A 16,428-nucleotide genomic window follows, 5' to 3' on the forward strand; every position below is an offset into this window, starting at 1 on the left:
TTAATATCTGAATAGGTCATTTGAAAGGAAAATGATAGATGTACTCTGGCCCATTATGATGTCCCCTTTATTGTGAAATTGTTAGGTTCTAGGTGTGTTTGACTAAGGCTAATTTCAGACAGGAAATTCCTCTACTGGCAACAAATGGCCAATAACAGAATCAAGAAGAAGTGCAGTAACCCCTTTCCCTAATGCAGTGTTTCTCAAATCCAGTCCTCAGGCCCCCCCAACAGGTCATGTTTTCAGGATTTCCCTCAGATGAAACGGCTGTGGTAATTGCTAAGGCAGTGAAACTGATCAAATCACCTGTGAAAAATAATGGAAAACCTGAAAACATGACCTGTTGGGGGGGCCTGAGGACTGGATTTGAGAAACACTGCCCTAATGCAAGTCGCTCCTTCACTGACCCATAATGCTGCAGAGTTGTGTTTGCGCCCAAGGTAGCGGAGACAAAATGACATCAAACAAATGGCTTATTCCATCCAAAAACTCATATTTCAGCTCAGCTGTGAGAACATGCTAGTAATCTTAAATACCTACTAAGTTTGTATATCCCTCAGGGACTCAAGCATCAAGGTCACCAAACCAGAGAGTTAACAACCCTGGTCCCCACATAAGCCCTGTGTCATTAAAGGAAAGTTGGCTATTTTTGAGGCATTATTTGTAATGTAATAAAAATGAACACTAACAGTGACAGTGAGATTCGCATGCAGTGACCATAGCTGATGGACAGGAAGCTAGGCACAGAACAGTGATAAAAATTAAAATCCAGACATGGATTACACCAAATATTCAAAAAATGTAAATGCATTGCCAAGTTTTGTGTGCTAGCATGTTACAGTGTATGTAAAGTCTAAGAATGACCTGATCTTATTTGTTCCCTTTCGGTCTGTTACATTACAATTAAAATGTTTCAAAAATGTCCTTTGAACATTCCAGAAATTGTTTGAGCTTTTCCACATTTTGTGATGTTACAACCAACAACGTAAATGTATTCCATTGGGATTTTATGTGATAGTCCAACACAAAGTGGCACATAACTGTTAAGTGGAAGGAAAATGATAAATGGTTTTCAATTTTTTTTTTACAAATAAATATCTGAAAAGTTTTTTCTACTTTATAGAACTACCTTTAACTGCAATTACAGAAGCAAGTCTTTTTGAGTATGTCTCTACCAGCTTTGCACATCTACAGAGTGAAATTTTTGCCTATTCTTCTTTGCAAAATAGGTCAAGCTCTGTCAGATTGGAGGGGGATAATCTGTGAACAGTAGTTTTCAAGTCTTGCCACAGATTCTCAATTTGATTTAGGTCTTGACTTTGACTGAGCCATTCTAACACAGGAATATGCTTTGATCTAAACCATTCCATTGTAGCACCGGTCGAATGTTTAGGATCCTGCTTTTTCCTGCTGGAAGGTAAACCTCCACCCCAGTCTAGAGTCTTTTCCAGACTCTAATAGGTTTTCTTCTAAGATTGCCCTGAATTTGGCTCCATCCATCTTCCTATCAACTCTGACCAGCTTCCCTGCCCCTGCTGAAGAAAAGCATCCCCACAACATGATGCTGCTACCACCATGTTTCACAGTGGGGATAGTGTGTTCAGGGCGATGTGCAGTGTTAGTTTTCTGCCACACACATATAATTTTGCTTTTAGGCCAAAAAGTTCCATTTTGGTCTCATCTGACTAGAGCACCTTCTTCCACATGTTTGCTGTGTCCTCCACATGGCTTCTTGCAAACTTCAAACGGGACTTCTTATGGCATTCTTTCAACAATGGCTTTCCTCTTGTCACTCTTCCATAAAGGCCAGATTTGTGGAGTGTGCGACTAAAAGTTGTCCTGTGGACAGATTCTCCCACCTGAGCTGTGGTTTCTCTGCAGCTCCTCCATAGTTACCATTAGGGATGAGCCTGATGTTCGAGTCAAACACCGAATACTGAACCTTATGGGACGTTCGTGGGAAATTCAAGCGCCCATGCAACGCGCCATAATGAATGGCGAGACCGTCAATGCACTGCGAGATCACAGTGCATTGATTTCTGCTGATTGGCCAAAGCATGCACCTGACCTGCATGGTTTGGCCAATCATAGCACGCTCTGCTGCGAGAGCCATGATTGGCCAAAGGCAGGGTCCACACTCCACACTACGTAAGGCTGCTTACACGGCAGCCATACATAGTTTTATGAATGACAGCAGCAAAATTACATTAGTAAAGGAAAAAATGTTATTTTAAAGCTGCGGCAATGTATTGCCGTATTCTGGCAATATAGAAAAAACATTCAAAATCATTCCCCCCCACGGTCCACTAGCAGGCCCTTTGGGTCTGGTATGGATATTAAGGGGAACCCCACACCAGATGTTTATTAAAAATTGTGTGGGGGTCTCCCCAAAATCCATACCAGGCCCTTCAGGTCTGGTATGGATTTTAAGGGGAACCCTGAGCAAAAATGTAAAAAAAAAAAAACAGGACCTTCAAAAGTGTGATAGGTAGGAATGAAATGAGATGTGTAATTTATGCTTCAATGTTGGGCCTCTGTATAATGTCAGGCTGTGTAAAAGTCTCACACATGTGGTATCGCCATACTCAGGAGGAGTAGCAGAATGTGTTTTGGGGTGTAATTTTTGCTATATACATGCTATGTGTTAGAAATATCTTATAAATGGACAACTTTGTGTAAAAAAAAAAAAAAAAAAGATTTTCATTTTCTTTCCACGTTTTCTGAAGACTTGTGGAAAAAAATGAACTGTTCAAAAGACTCATAACACTTCACAGAATATAGTGTGGGGTGTTTGTTTTCCAAAATGGGGTCATTTTGTGGGTAATTCTATTGTCCTGGTGCTCCAGGGCCTTCACAAATGTAATAGGTCGTTAGGAAATTAGAGGTGTCATGTATTCTCCTAGAACGCCTGACGGTGCTCCCTGCATGTTGGGCCTTTGTATGTGGCCAGGGTGTGTAAAAGTCACACACATGTGGTATTGCCATACTCAGGATGAGTAGCAGAATGTATTTTGGGGTGTCATTTTTGCTATGTACATGCTTTGAGTTAGAAATATCTTATAAACTGACCACTTTGTGTAAAAAAAAATATGTTTTCATTTTCTTTCCATGTTTCCCAAAGACTTGTGGAAAAAAATGAACTGTTCAAAAGACTCATTATGCCTCATAGAATAGACGTTGGGGTGTTTACTTTCCAAAATGGGGTAATTTTGTGGGTAATTCCATTGTCCTGGTGCTCCAGGGCCTTCAAAATGTAATAGGTCGTTAGGAAATTAGAGGTGTCATTTATGCGCCTAGAACCCCTGACAGTGCTCCCTGCATGTTGGACCTCTCTGTGTGGCCAGCCTGTGTAAAAGTCCCACACACGTGGTATCGCCATACCCAGGAGGAATAGCAGAATGTATTTTGGGGTGTAAGTCGAAGTATGCATATGCTGTGTATGAGAAATAACTTGTTATTATGACAATTTTGTAAAAAACAAAACAAAAAAACATTCTTCTTTTTCCCAAGAATTGTGGGAAAAAAATTACAACTTCAAAAAACTCACTATGCCTCTTACTAAATACCTTGGACTGTCTACTTTTCAAAAAGGGGTCATTTGGGGGGTATTTGTACTTTCCTGACATTTCAGAGCCTCAAGAAATGAGATAGGCCGTCAGTGCATCAGGTGTGATCAGTCTGTAAATGGATAGAAAACTGGCTAAAATATTGTATTCAGAGAGTAGTGGCTAATGATTCATATTCTGAATGGTCTATCAGGTTATCGGTGGTGTAACCCAAGGTTCAGTGTTGGAAACCTTTCTTTTTAATATAATTAATATAATATAGGATCTGGGATTAAAAGTACCATTTCAGTCATTGCAGATGACACCAAGCTATGCAGGGGAATAATGTCCTTACAGGATGTCTCCAACTTACAAGCCAACTTCAATGTACTGTTTAATTGGGCAACTATGTGACGAATGAGGTATATTGTTGATAAGTGTAAAGTTATGCACTTGGAGGCTAAGAATATGCATGCATCACCCATACTTGTGGGAGTACAACTGAGGGAGTCAATGGTGGAGAAGATCGTAAGGCTTAATCCTTTCCTCTATTAATAGAGGTATGGATTCCAGAAAGAGAGAGAGATAATTTTGCCCCTGTACAAATCATTAGTAAGACCTCATCTGGAATATGCAGTGCAGTTTTGGACACCAGTTCACAAAAATAATATCGGGGGAACTGGAGAAGAGCAACCAAACCGATAAGAAGCATGGCAGAACTCAGCTATGAGGAAAGATTAGAGGAACTGAATTTATTCTCTCTTGAGAAGAGTAGATTAAGGAGGGATATGATCAACATATATAAATACATAAGTCGTCCATATAGTGAACTTTATGTTGAATTATTCACTTTAAGGTCATCACGGATGACAGAGAGGGCATAATTTACGTCTGGAGGAAAGGATACTTAACCTCCAAATATGTAAAGACTTCTTCACAGTAAGAGCTGTGAAAATGTGTAAAGGCCTGTATTCTTTCCTAAAATGTACATAATATAACTAGATACTAACATTTATAGGTAAAGTTGATGCAGGGAATATCCAATTGCCTCTTGGGGGATCAGGAAATATTTTTTTCCCCTGCTGGAGCAAATTGGTTTGCTGTTTTTTTTGGCCTTCCTCTTGATCAACCGTGGATATAGGATTGTGTATATAGGTTTGTAAAAATGTCTTTTTTTCCTTTTATTGGTTGAACTAGATGGACTTATGTCTTTTTTTTAACCAGACTAACTATGTGACTATGTATGTAACTATGTAACCTGTACGCTCCTGTTCTGCATATGAGTTATATAATTCTCAGCTATTTCTGAAGACTACAGGACACCTCTCCCCGATGTTATAGGGACAGAGGAAAGGTGGAGGTGTAATCCTGTTATATATCCTAGTTCAGGGTAATAACACAGCTTCTCTATAGATACAGATACAGTGAGCGTCGCCACCCTAGCACAAGAAGAAATAGCAGGTGATAAAGGAAGAAAAAATAGGAAAAAATTTAACCGTCACATCTAAGGCCTGCTAAATATACATTTTGGTATTAGATACACTTTAAGAATTTTATGCCATTAATTGCTTATTTATCAATGTCCTGTCTGCATCTTCTCAATTGTTCTGTAATTTCTGGGAGTATTTTTTTAAGTTTTGCTTATGATGTTACAAGCAATGTTATATCAGCTGTACTGACAGTGTTATTTTATTCTTTTAGCACTTCATGAATTCCCCAGTGACGTCTTCTCACATGAGGACAGACGGCATGGAGCAATCATTATGCATGTACTATTTGTAAGTTTTTTGTTTGTTTTTTGCATTTGTACTTGGTACACACATACCTTGCTTATTGGTGTATTTTTGAGTCAGACGAGCTTTCCTAACTAGATGCAAAAATATTTGGACCATGTTACTTACCAGCCAAATCTAATCCCAGATCAGTATTAGCCATAGAATATCACACAAGGAAATTGAAGACCATGGAATATAGTTAGATATACTGGGTCCATAAAATACTATTCTATTGTATAAAGAATAAAAACATTCATTGAGGACAAATGCACATCCTCAAACCAACCCCAGGTATATTAGGCCTGGTACACACAGGTACATCTTTAATGGATCCTCTGTGTTACTACCAGTAGTAGGAGTTTAAGGAGTCTCTACCAAGTATTCAACATGACCAGTCAGTGATAAAGGTTGGAAACATACAGGGCGAAGGACAGGTTTGGTGGAAGACACAAAAAACATGGCAGTCTGAGGCTTTAACTATTAATCTACACCCACACAAAACAATAATGAATGTGACCTAAATATGTGAAAAATTATATATGTACAGGCATACCCCACCTTTAAGTACACAATGGGGTTTATTTACTAAGGCTGGAAAGTGCAAAAATCAGGCTCACGTCTGCATAGAAACCAATGAGCTTCCAAGTTTTATTACCAAAGCTTAATTGAACAATCTGGGGTTAGAAACTCGTTTGTTTCTATGCAGAAGTGAGCCTGATTTTGCACTTACCAGAGATAGTAAATAAACCCCATTGTGTACTTAAAAGTGGGGTATGCCTGTACCTGTTCCATGGTCAGAAACCAATCTTAAACAAATATTAAAGAAATATTAGAGTTGCATTTCTTGAATTAAGTCAACAATGTGAAAAGGAATAAAAACTACACTGCACTCTTGTAAATGCAAGCAATGTCCAATAAACAATTGTGCAAAATTTTGATTTAGACATTGTGCAACTCTATTTTTCTTTCCACCATTGTAAGTGTGCATGTATTATCCAAATTATCCTCCCAATTTACACAAATCTTAAATCATTAATAAATAAAATCTTTAAATTTATAGTAAATAAATAAATAGTAAAAAAAACAAAAAAACAAAACAGATTACCTTAACTCTATCATCTATCATCTATAGTCAAAACTTACTTTTATGTTTGGATAGAGTGGGGGAATAGTTAGAACCTCTGTCATTTTTTTAATTATTATTGGCTTGGCTTGTATTGGCTTGTTGTGTGTTTCCAATTGGAGAGATTTTACTTATCTTCCCACCCCAGAAAAACAACAGGAAGTAAGATGAATTATTTGAAATTCCCTTTCAGTAGTTACAAGAATAGATGTCCCTGTTGGAAAAATTACCCTCTATGCCTGCTCTGGTAACAACTGTATTTTGTATTTTCCATAATTTTTTTCTCAGTGACAATGGTCACCAGGACAAATAGCTGGGTGGCAGATGTCAGTAAAAACCTAGAAGGGGTTTTTATCTGTCCCCCACTCTGTCCAAAAGTTTTGGCTAAAAACATAATTCAAAATAATAGTATAGCAAAACCTTTGCTTATGCCTCTGAAAAGCTGTCTTGATAGAAAAAGGCTGAGACCTACTAGTACCCTGCATCTCTCACTGTAAAATTGATAGAAATTTAAGGTTCGATTTTTGTTGAAAACCTAATCACATCACCCTGCAGAGGATGTTATTTTATATATAGTAGGTCACAAAAATTAGTTATATCATTTTTAAATTTCACATGCAAAATAACACCGACACAGTCACCAAAGAATTATTAATATTTCTTAGAGCGTAACCACTGATGGGTTATCCAGCACCCTCAAAGGAAACAATGAAAAAATGCCTTTGCTATTTGTAATTCTCCTTCATCAACCTTTTAGGGCTATATTGACATGCCATTTATCATGCTCCAGAAACACCTTATGAACATGATTATGTACCCTTGAAATTGTGTGCATTCCTATTCCAGTTATATTACCATAAGCAAGTTAATGTCATTTAAGTTACAGATATAGTAAGAAATAGTAGGTGTATATGGATCAAACTAAAATGATACAATATATTATAACAGGCCTTATTTCACATTGTAGTACAGATTTTAGTTAAATCAATTGTTATATGTCAGATATCTGTATGTGAAAAAAAGAAAAGAAAGAAACATGAAAGTTGGTACTAGCGTGCCAACTGGTAGAGATTTAGGCCCATAGTTGGATCAATCCAGAAAAATAAATTGCAGCTAAAGGTAGGTGGGCAGAGAAAGGAAAGAGTGAGACATTGGATTGGATGTGGTCAGTTCATCAGATTTTACAGGGTTTGTATCTGATTATGAGATGAGTGGTGAAAGTGTTATTCTGGATAAGCATGGGCAATCAGGGTGACCAGATTTTTAGGATTTTTCCTAGAAATTATTGATTACTGATACAAATCATAGATTATAGGAATCTGGAAGAACACAGGGAAGTATTTTGTTAACCATGAAATTTTCCAGTAACTTTAAAAAAAATGGTTGTTTGTTGTTTTTTATGCTTTATGACTATTTGGTTGCCAATAGGATAAAATAATTCCATTCTTTGGGGGGGGGGGGGGAGGTTTGAGGTTTTTCTTTTTATTAAACGATTAACCCTTCCATGTCAAGGGTCCACCTTTGCATCTTAGGCCACTTATTTTTTAATCAAGTCTTACTGATAAGACCAAAACCTATATAAAGTATATTTGTTATATATGTATAATGTCACCTATTTCATTACATCCATGGAAACAAAAGTTACAGTAATTGAGGATGAAATAAGCTATCCTTACTAAAGTGAGATACTAGTTAAATATTTTGTATGCCATTTCCATAGTATTCACGTTGAAAGAGCAGATGTTCCACCATACTTGCAAAGAGATGCCCCTCTATACTTCCATAATACATCCATAAAAGATGCGTAATGTTGAAAGAGCTGACCACTAAACAGAGTGGGAATAGGCAGGGAGGAGTCTAATGGTCGCTAATGGTAATATCATCAACCTTTAACATGTTCAGAGCAGAACAATATGTTCCACTGCCTGTAATACAGATATATGAGCGAGATCGTGAGAGAGACATGGTGGTTGAAGAGACCAGTTTCCAGTATGGTATATACCAAACTTTAAAGCAAAGAAAAGATGACCTAATGCCATCATTGTTTTGTTTTAAAATATATTTTTTAAAGTGCTTGCACACAAAAAGGCACTCTTGGTGAGCACTGAGCTGCACTAAGAAAAATAGGAAAGCTGTGTTTGATGACTACTACCTTCTTATAATGGTATTTGCATGGTTGTCCCAGGAAAAGTCTGAACTTCTGAACTGCTTAGCTGTGCCAGGTCAGTGAATGAGGAAGTACGGGCAAGCCACTGGATAAACAGAACAGGAAGTAACAGCCTGCCTAAGAAAGATGGTCCACCATACCTAGACCAATCTAACACAATAAACCAACAGCTCCTCTCTATTTTAGGGGGGACCAGCCCCATGAAATAAAAATTACAATCCTTCAAAAAAGTACTGCTAGCAATAACGTTTCAGAGGGTGTAGGATAAAGGAGTCTACACTGTTATAAATATTATCACTGTTTGTATGTTATCACCTGCCTTCCATGCCTACCTATTAGTTATTGACCTATGCTCCTGCTGGGTGTCATTCAACCCAGAAGTCTGAAGGCATCATGTGGTGGAGAAGAGGTACTGCCTGAAAATGGTGCCAGAGAAGAGGTAAGTATTGATGCCAGGGACACATACTGAAGCCTCAGTTAAAAAAAAAAAAAAAAAAACATTATTTTCAAGTTGGGCTTTAAGGTTTCCTATGGAAAGGTTTGCTTTAATGCATATTTTTGCCAAGCATTTCTAAGCATTGCAGGTGCCTTGAGAAATGCTTATATACTTTAGCCCAGAGAATACAGTATTCATAACCTAATACCAGAATTACTGTAAATAGTTGTATACATAACCAAATATTCATACCAGCATTACAGCAAATGGTTATTTTTATACTGTAAATGTATTCATTTATTTATTGATAGAGGCAATTTTGTGAATATATTAAAATGTCAGTATAATAGTTCCATAATACTGTACATTCCCACATGACTTCTTACATTAGTAGATCCAGTATGTAGGTCAGCATACTATATAACATCATTTCTCCTATTTTTAGCTAATAATATATACCAAAGACAGCATGTCCTATGCGCAAAAAATTACACAAAAAGGCAGTGCAAGCTATGCCAATATCTCTCAGGTGTTAATTAAATAGGAACACTTTTAAGTTTGTTTGGAAAACATTTAATGGATAAAAACCTAAATAACTATCCTAAATAAATGAAACATTAACCGCTTCAGCCCTGGAAGATTTTACCACCTTCCTGACCAGAGCACTTTTTGCGATTCGGCACTGCGTTGCTTTAACTGACAATTGCGCGGCCCTGTGACGCTACATCACAACAAAATTGACATCCTTTTTTTCCCCAGAAATAGAGCTTTCTTTTGGTGGTATTTGATAATTTCTGAAGTTTTAATTTTTTTTGCACTATAACCAAATAAAAAGCGAAAATTTTGAAAAAAAAAACAATATTTTTTACATTTTATTATAATAAATATACCCCCAAATATATATATATATATATATATATATATATATATATAAACAAATATTTTTACTCAGTTTAGGCCGATATGTATTCTACATATTTTTGGTAAAAAAAAAACGAAAAATAAGCCTATATTGATCAGTTTGCGCATAAGTATTAGCGTCTACAAAATAGGGGATAGATTTATGGCATTTTTATTATTATTATTTTTTTATTAGTAATGGCAGCGATCTGCAATTTTTATCCTGACTGCGACATTATTGTCGGACACATCGGACACTTTTAACACTATTTTGGGACCATTGTCATTTATACAACGATCAGTGCTATAAAAATGCGCTGATTTCTGTGTAAATGACATTGGCAGGGAAGGGGTTAAACACTAGGGGGGTGATCCAGGGGTTAAGTGTTTCCTAGTTAGTGATTCTAACTGTTGGGGGGATGGGCTACCACTGACATGACAGTGATCACAGCTCCCGATGAAAAAAATTATTGAAGTTATACTTTAACCACTTCAGCCCCGCACCATTTGGCTGCCCAAAGACCAGAATTTTTTTGTGATTTAGCACTGAGTCGCTTTAACTGACAATTGCATGGTTGTGCGACGTGGCTCCCAAACAAAATTGTTTTTCTTTCTTCCCCACAAATAGAGCTTTCTTTTGGTGGTATTTGATCACCTCTGTGGTTTTTATTTTTTGCGCTATAAACAAAAAAAGAGCGAGAATTTTGAAAAAAAAACACAATATTTTTTACTTTTTGCTATAATAAATATCCCCCAAAAATTGTATAAAAAACATTTTTTCCTCAGTTTAGGCCAATATGTATTTTTCTACATATTTTTGGTAAAAAAAATCCCAATATGCATTTATTGATTGGTTTGCGCAAAAGTTATAGTGACTACAAAATAGGGGATAGTTTTTGGCATTTTTATTATTTTTTTTATAAGTAGTAATGTCGGCGATCTGTGATTTTTATCGTGACTGCGACATTATGCTGGACACATCTGATACTTTTGGTGCTATTTTGGGACCATTCACATTTATACAGAGTGATTAAAAATGAACTGATTACTGTAAATGTGACTGGCAGTGAAGGGGTTAACCACTAGGGGGTGCTGCAGGTGTTAAGTGTGTCCTAGGGAGTGATTCTAACTGTGGGGGGGTGGGCTACGTGTGACACGACACTGATCACCGGGAGCTGTGACCAGTGTCATTGTCACTAGGCAGAACGGTCAAATGCTGGTTTACATCAGCATTTCCCCATGCTTCCTCTCCATGAGACTATCGCGGGTATCCCCGCAGACATTGAGTCCGCGGGACCCGCGACCACACTCACGGAGCTCGCGGCAGGGTCATGGGCGTGACGCCGGCAGCACGCGTGCAACCACGCAGTGGGAAATTTTAAGTGATGTACCTGTACACCCATTTGCGTTAATGTACATATCTATATGTACATCTAGACAGATATATATATCTATATCTATATACAGTGGAACCTTGGTTTACGAGTAACACGGTTTACAGGCGTTTTGAAAGACGAGCAACTTTTTTTTTAAATCCTGACTCGGTTTGCGAGTGTTGTCTAACAAAACGAGGAGGATTCAAGCCAAAGGGGTGTGCAGTACCACATTTGGCCAGAGGTGCAGGGGTGTCGGTGACATTCGGAACGGTTCGGAGCCGTTCTATGCTTTGGATTACAAGCATTCTCCTGGAATGGATTATGCTCGTAATCCAAGGTTCCATTGTATATGATATAGTAAAGAATCACTCCACTTTAAAATAATCACATTTGGCTTTGCAGTCTGAAATAAAGACCCAGTTTTTGTTGTATACAACTGTATTTACTCAGTGTAGCTTTTTACATCCACGTGAAAGATATAACACCAACATGTCAAAAAAAAAAAGCAGAATCACCGAGTTGGAAATGGTGTTATTTGGATGGTGAGCTGTATTGGATTTCCACCAGAAATATTGTTTAGTGTTGGGGCCAGATAATTCAATTTTAGTCTTCATGTGGCCTCAGAATCTTCAAGGTGCGTTTTGGCAAAGCTCAGTCGTCACTGCATGTGGCCTTTCTTAAGGAATTACCTTTTCCTTGCAACCCTCCCATACAAGCCACATTTGTGGGAAATTTGTGATATTGTTGTCACATGCACACAATGACCAATCTTTGTCATAATTTGCTGCAACTGCAACTTTCAGAGCTGTAGGCCTCTTGTTAGCTTCTCTGAACAGTTTTCTCCTGGCTCTTTCATCCAGTTTGGAGCGACGTCCTAACTGAAGGGTCTGTGTTGTACCAAATACCTTCCACTTCTTAATAATAGACTTCACTGTGCTTCTAGGCATTGATAAAGCCTTTGTTTTTTGTTTTTTTGCATCCATCTCCTGACTTGTTCCTGTCCACAACTTTCCCGGAGATCTTTTGACAGTACCTTATTACTAATGCCGTATACACATGACCGGATTTTTCGATAGCAAAGTTCAGACGGAACTAATCTGTCGGACAATTTGATCGCGTGTGGGCATGTTTCAAATGTTTTCACCGGAACCAGTTCCTATCGAGAAAAATGCTCGTCTGTATGCAGGTCCGACAGACTAACAACGACGCAAGGGCAGCTATTGGCTACTGGCTATTGAACTTTCTTTTTCTAGACCGTCGTACGTCATCACGTTAAACGATCGGACTTTGGTGTGATCGTGTGTAGGTAAGTCCGTTTCAGCAGGACTCCATCAAAAAATCAGATGAAAAGTCCATCAGAGTTCTTTCCGACGGAAAGTCCGGTCATGTGTACACGGCATAATAATTGATTGTTTGCTTCAGTTGCACTATCAGGGACTGAAATGCTCAAGGAAAGCCCTTTTCATGGCAAGCTGATCAAAATGGCCACAACTGATTACAGTTGAAAGTCAAATGGCTTTGTGTACCAATGAGAAGATGATTAGCTACACCTAATTGAGTTTACAAGTCCTTTTTAGGAGGGTGTGATTTTTTTTTAACTCAGTGAGTTTGAATTTTTTTGTATTTATTTTTGTCATGGTGGTCTTTCAATTGGATAATATAAGTTGCACTGAGTAAATACAGATGGATAAGAGAAAAACTGTGCCTGTCTTCATTTCAGGCTGCAATGCAACAAAATATAATTAAGGGGGGGTAAATCTTTTCTATACCCACAGTATATATATATATATATATATATATATATATATATATATATATATATATATATATACAGTACATTCATAAAGTATTCAGAACCCCTTCACTTTTTTCAATTTCGTTGTGTTACAATTGTTGAAATATTATATATTTATTTCTCATTAATCTACACTCAGTACCTCATAATGACAAAGTGTACACATAGAATTTTAGTGGGTGACATTTTATAGGGTACTGATTGTAGATTAATGAGAAACAATGTTTTTAACAACCGTAGTATCAGGCTGCAACATAACAAAATTGAAAAAAGCGAAGGGGGTCTGAATACTTTATGAATGCACTGTATATATACTGTATATACATTTAGAAATGATTCACAATGAAAAATAGAATGATTCCAAGTAAAAAAAAAGGATACACATCACAGGCTGCAGGTTTTCAAAAGGATAAATCCACAGGGATGATTTATCAGTTGGATTGGGAATGAGCAAGATGTCTGCAATCACTGATGCGGTCAAATGGAATATACTGCTGTAACATAAATGTGTATGTTTATTTGTGTAAGCTGTAGCCAAGACCCTAGTGATTCAATTGTTGCTTAAGGCTGCACAATAGATCAGACCACATCTGTCTTTTGCAAAAAAAAAATAGTTTAACAATCTAACATTTCATTATTTATATATGTATATACAAGCAATATACTGTATATGTATTGGAGTGGATCATGGATTGGGAGTCTAGGCAGAGGCAGGAGAAGCTGGAAAGTAGCTTTTTTTTGTGATAGAGGGGGTGCTGAGCAGTGGCATTTTTGGCAAAAGATGCTGGACATTTGCTTTTGAATGGGGGACGGGGATGATGGATAGTGACCCTCAGTCAATGGGACTGAAGGTTAGCTCTTGGAAAAGGCAGCGGCTCATGGACAGTGGATCCTCGGTAATGGCATTTGTGCAGCAGAAGCTAGGTAATGTCCCTTGAATGAGGGAGAATGAGGGAGAAGGGTTGAGCAATTGGGAGAAACACCACTAGTAATGCTGTATTGTTTACTTATATAAGTAATAACTTTTATTGTTAACTTGTCAAGTAGACATGTGCTGTGTGTTTCATTCCAAATTAATACTCAAACAAATTTTTCATTATCCGGAGATTTGGATATATCCGAATACCCGGATTACAATATAAACAAATTTTACCAAATCCTCCGAATAACATAACAAAACTTGTCTGAATTTTGGAAATTTGGACTGAAATTCGAATCTAATTTTACATTGAACTCCAATCGAATTCTAACGACACAAATCAAAGACTGTGTGTGTTATTTCAAAATAATGTTGTTTTTGTTAAGCCAAAGGATATTTAAAGAGTCATTGTAACCATTTAACCACTTCAGCCCCCGAAGATTAGGCTGCTCAATGACCGGGCCATCTTTTGCGATTCGGCACTGTGTCGCTTTAACTGAAAATTTGCGATGCCAAATACAGCTTTCTTTTGATGGTATTTGATCTCTGCGCTTTAAACAAAAAAGGAACAACAATTTTGAAAAAAACACAATATTTTGTACTTTTTGCTATAATAAATATCCCCATTTTTTTTTAAAAAAAGCTAATTTTTTTCCTCTGTTTAGGCCGATATGTATTCTTCTACATATTTTTGGTAATAAAAGTCACAATAAGCGTATATTGACTGGCTTGCACAAAAGTTGCAGCGTCTACGAAATAGAGGATAGATTTATGGCATATCTATTATTATTTTTTTATTAGTAATGGCGTCGAACTGCGGTTTTTATTGGGACTGCAACATTATGGCAGACACATTGGACACTTTTCACACATTTTTGAAACCATTGACAATTATACAGCGATCGATGCTATAAAAAAGTACTGATTGCTGTGTAAATGTCACTGGCAAGGAAGGGGTTAACACTAGGGGCAATCAAGGGGTTAACTGCATTCTCTGACTGTGTGACTGTGTGGCTCTAACTGTATTTGATCACTTTTATTGCTGTCACAAGGAATGTAAACATCCCTTGTGACAGTAATAGGTGGTGACAGGTACTCTTTATGGAGGGATGGGGGGGTCTAAAAGACCCCCCATCCCTCCTTTACACTTCAATGTATTCAGATCGCCGAAAACGGCGATTCTGAATACCGTATATTTTTTTTAAACCGGTGCCATTGGCAGCCGAGTAAACGGGAAGTGACGTCATGATGTTGCTTCCGTGTTTACTATTAGGATACTGGAACAAAGCCAATTACGGCTTCATTCCAGTTCCTCCCTGGATGTTGAATCTGTGCTCCCGATCGAGCGGGAGCACCGGTAACAGCGGCGGGAGGGGGGATGTCCCCTCCCGCTCTTCCGGCATAACAGCCGAGCGGCTTTTAGCCGCTTCGGTTGTTATGGCTGGATAGCCAATCGCCCGCTGTAAAAAACGGTACCGGGATGATGCCTGCAGGTGCGGGCTTCATCCCGGTATACCCCCTGGAAACCGAGTACGCAGATCTGCGTACGCTCGGCGGGAAGGGGTTAAAGTGAATTCTGTTTGTTTGCTCCAGGTGGCTGTAGCTTGTAGTTAACATGTTGTGCTTACATTGTTTACTGAATAAGGCCATACGTATCTAGCAGTCTTAAGGCTCGTACACACTATAAGAAAATCGGGCGAACATTTTCGTCCATTTTCCACAGCCGATTCCGACTTTTCGTCTGAAAATTCCCAGGACAAACTCCAAAATTTTTCTCGTACAGGAACAGAACGAATGATTTTCATTCAATGTGTACCGTTTTCATATGATTTTTGTACAAGAAAAATCTGAAAAGAAAGACTGCACATGATTAGAAACAATAAACTACAAAAAAAGCCTTTGTCATACGAGAATTTTCGTACAAATTTTTGTTTAACTGATCTGATTTGCTGTGAAACAATGAGGAAAATCAGACGATCGTAGTGTGTACCCCACATTAGAGATATGAAAAATATTATCTGCACTCCAAAACTTAGCTCCTATTTCTGTATTTATTGATTGTAAAAAAAAGACTGCATGCAATTGAGTCTCCACCCAAAAACCAACCTTCACTGCTCTTGGCTTGCGCACAAGGATAGATGCTTGCTCACAAGGCTAGCCAAGAGTTGTGAAATCATGCCAGCATTTGGGTTCTAGGTTTAAAGTCAGAGTGAGGGAACAGAAAGTGTAGAATTCCACCTATGAAAATGTACAGGAACTACAAGACCCCAGATGGATGGCAGTGGCAGAAGTCTTGAACATTTTATTATATATAAGAATGTGTTGCTGACAATCAGCAATGTTGAGTGTCGGTGGCTGTATGCCCTCTGACACCCCTACCACCCCAGACTAT

The 16,428-nt window shown here is 37.9% G+C and overlaps 1 protein-coding gene across 1 annotated transcript in view; it reads left to right on the plus strand.

The window, feature by feature from the left end:
• SLC24A3 (solute carrier family 24 member 3) overlaps positions 1–16,428 on the plus strand; it is a 568,031-nt gene that overhangs the window by 304,456 nt on the left and 247,147 nt on the right. Inside the window, exon 3 of the mRNA XM_077486207.1 lies at positions 5,247–5,323. Within this exon, the coding sequence (XP_077342333.1) occupies positions 5,247–5,323 (77 nt within the window). The remainder of the gene's footprint in view (positions 1–5,246; positions 5,324–16,428) is intronic.

Source organism: Lithobates pipiens, unplaced genomic scaffold (genome assembly GCF_037356315.1).
Source record: "Lithobates pipiens isolate NorthernLeopardFrog02 unplaced genomic scaffold, aLitPip1_a1.2 Scaffold_18, whole genome shotgun sequence".
In the NCBI taxonomy this organism is placed as follows: Eukaryota; Metazoa; Chordata; class Amphibia; order Anura; family Ranidae; genus Lithobates; species Lithobates pipiens.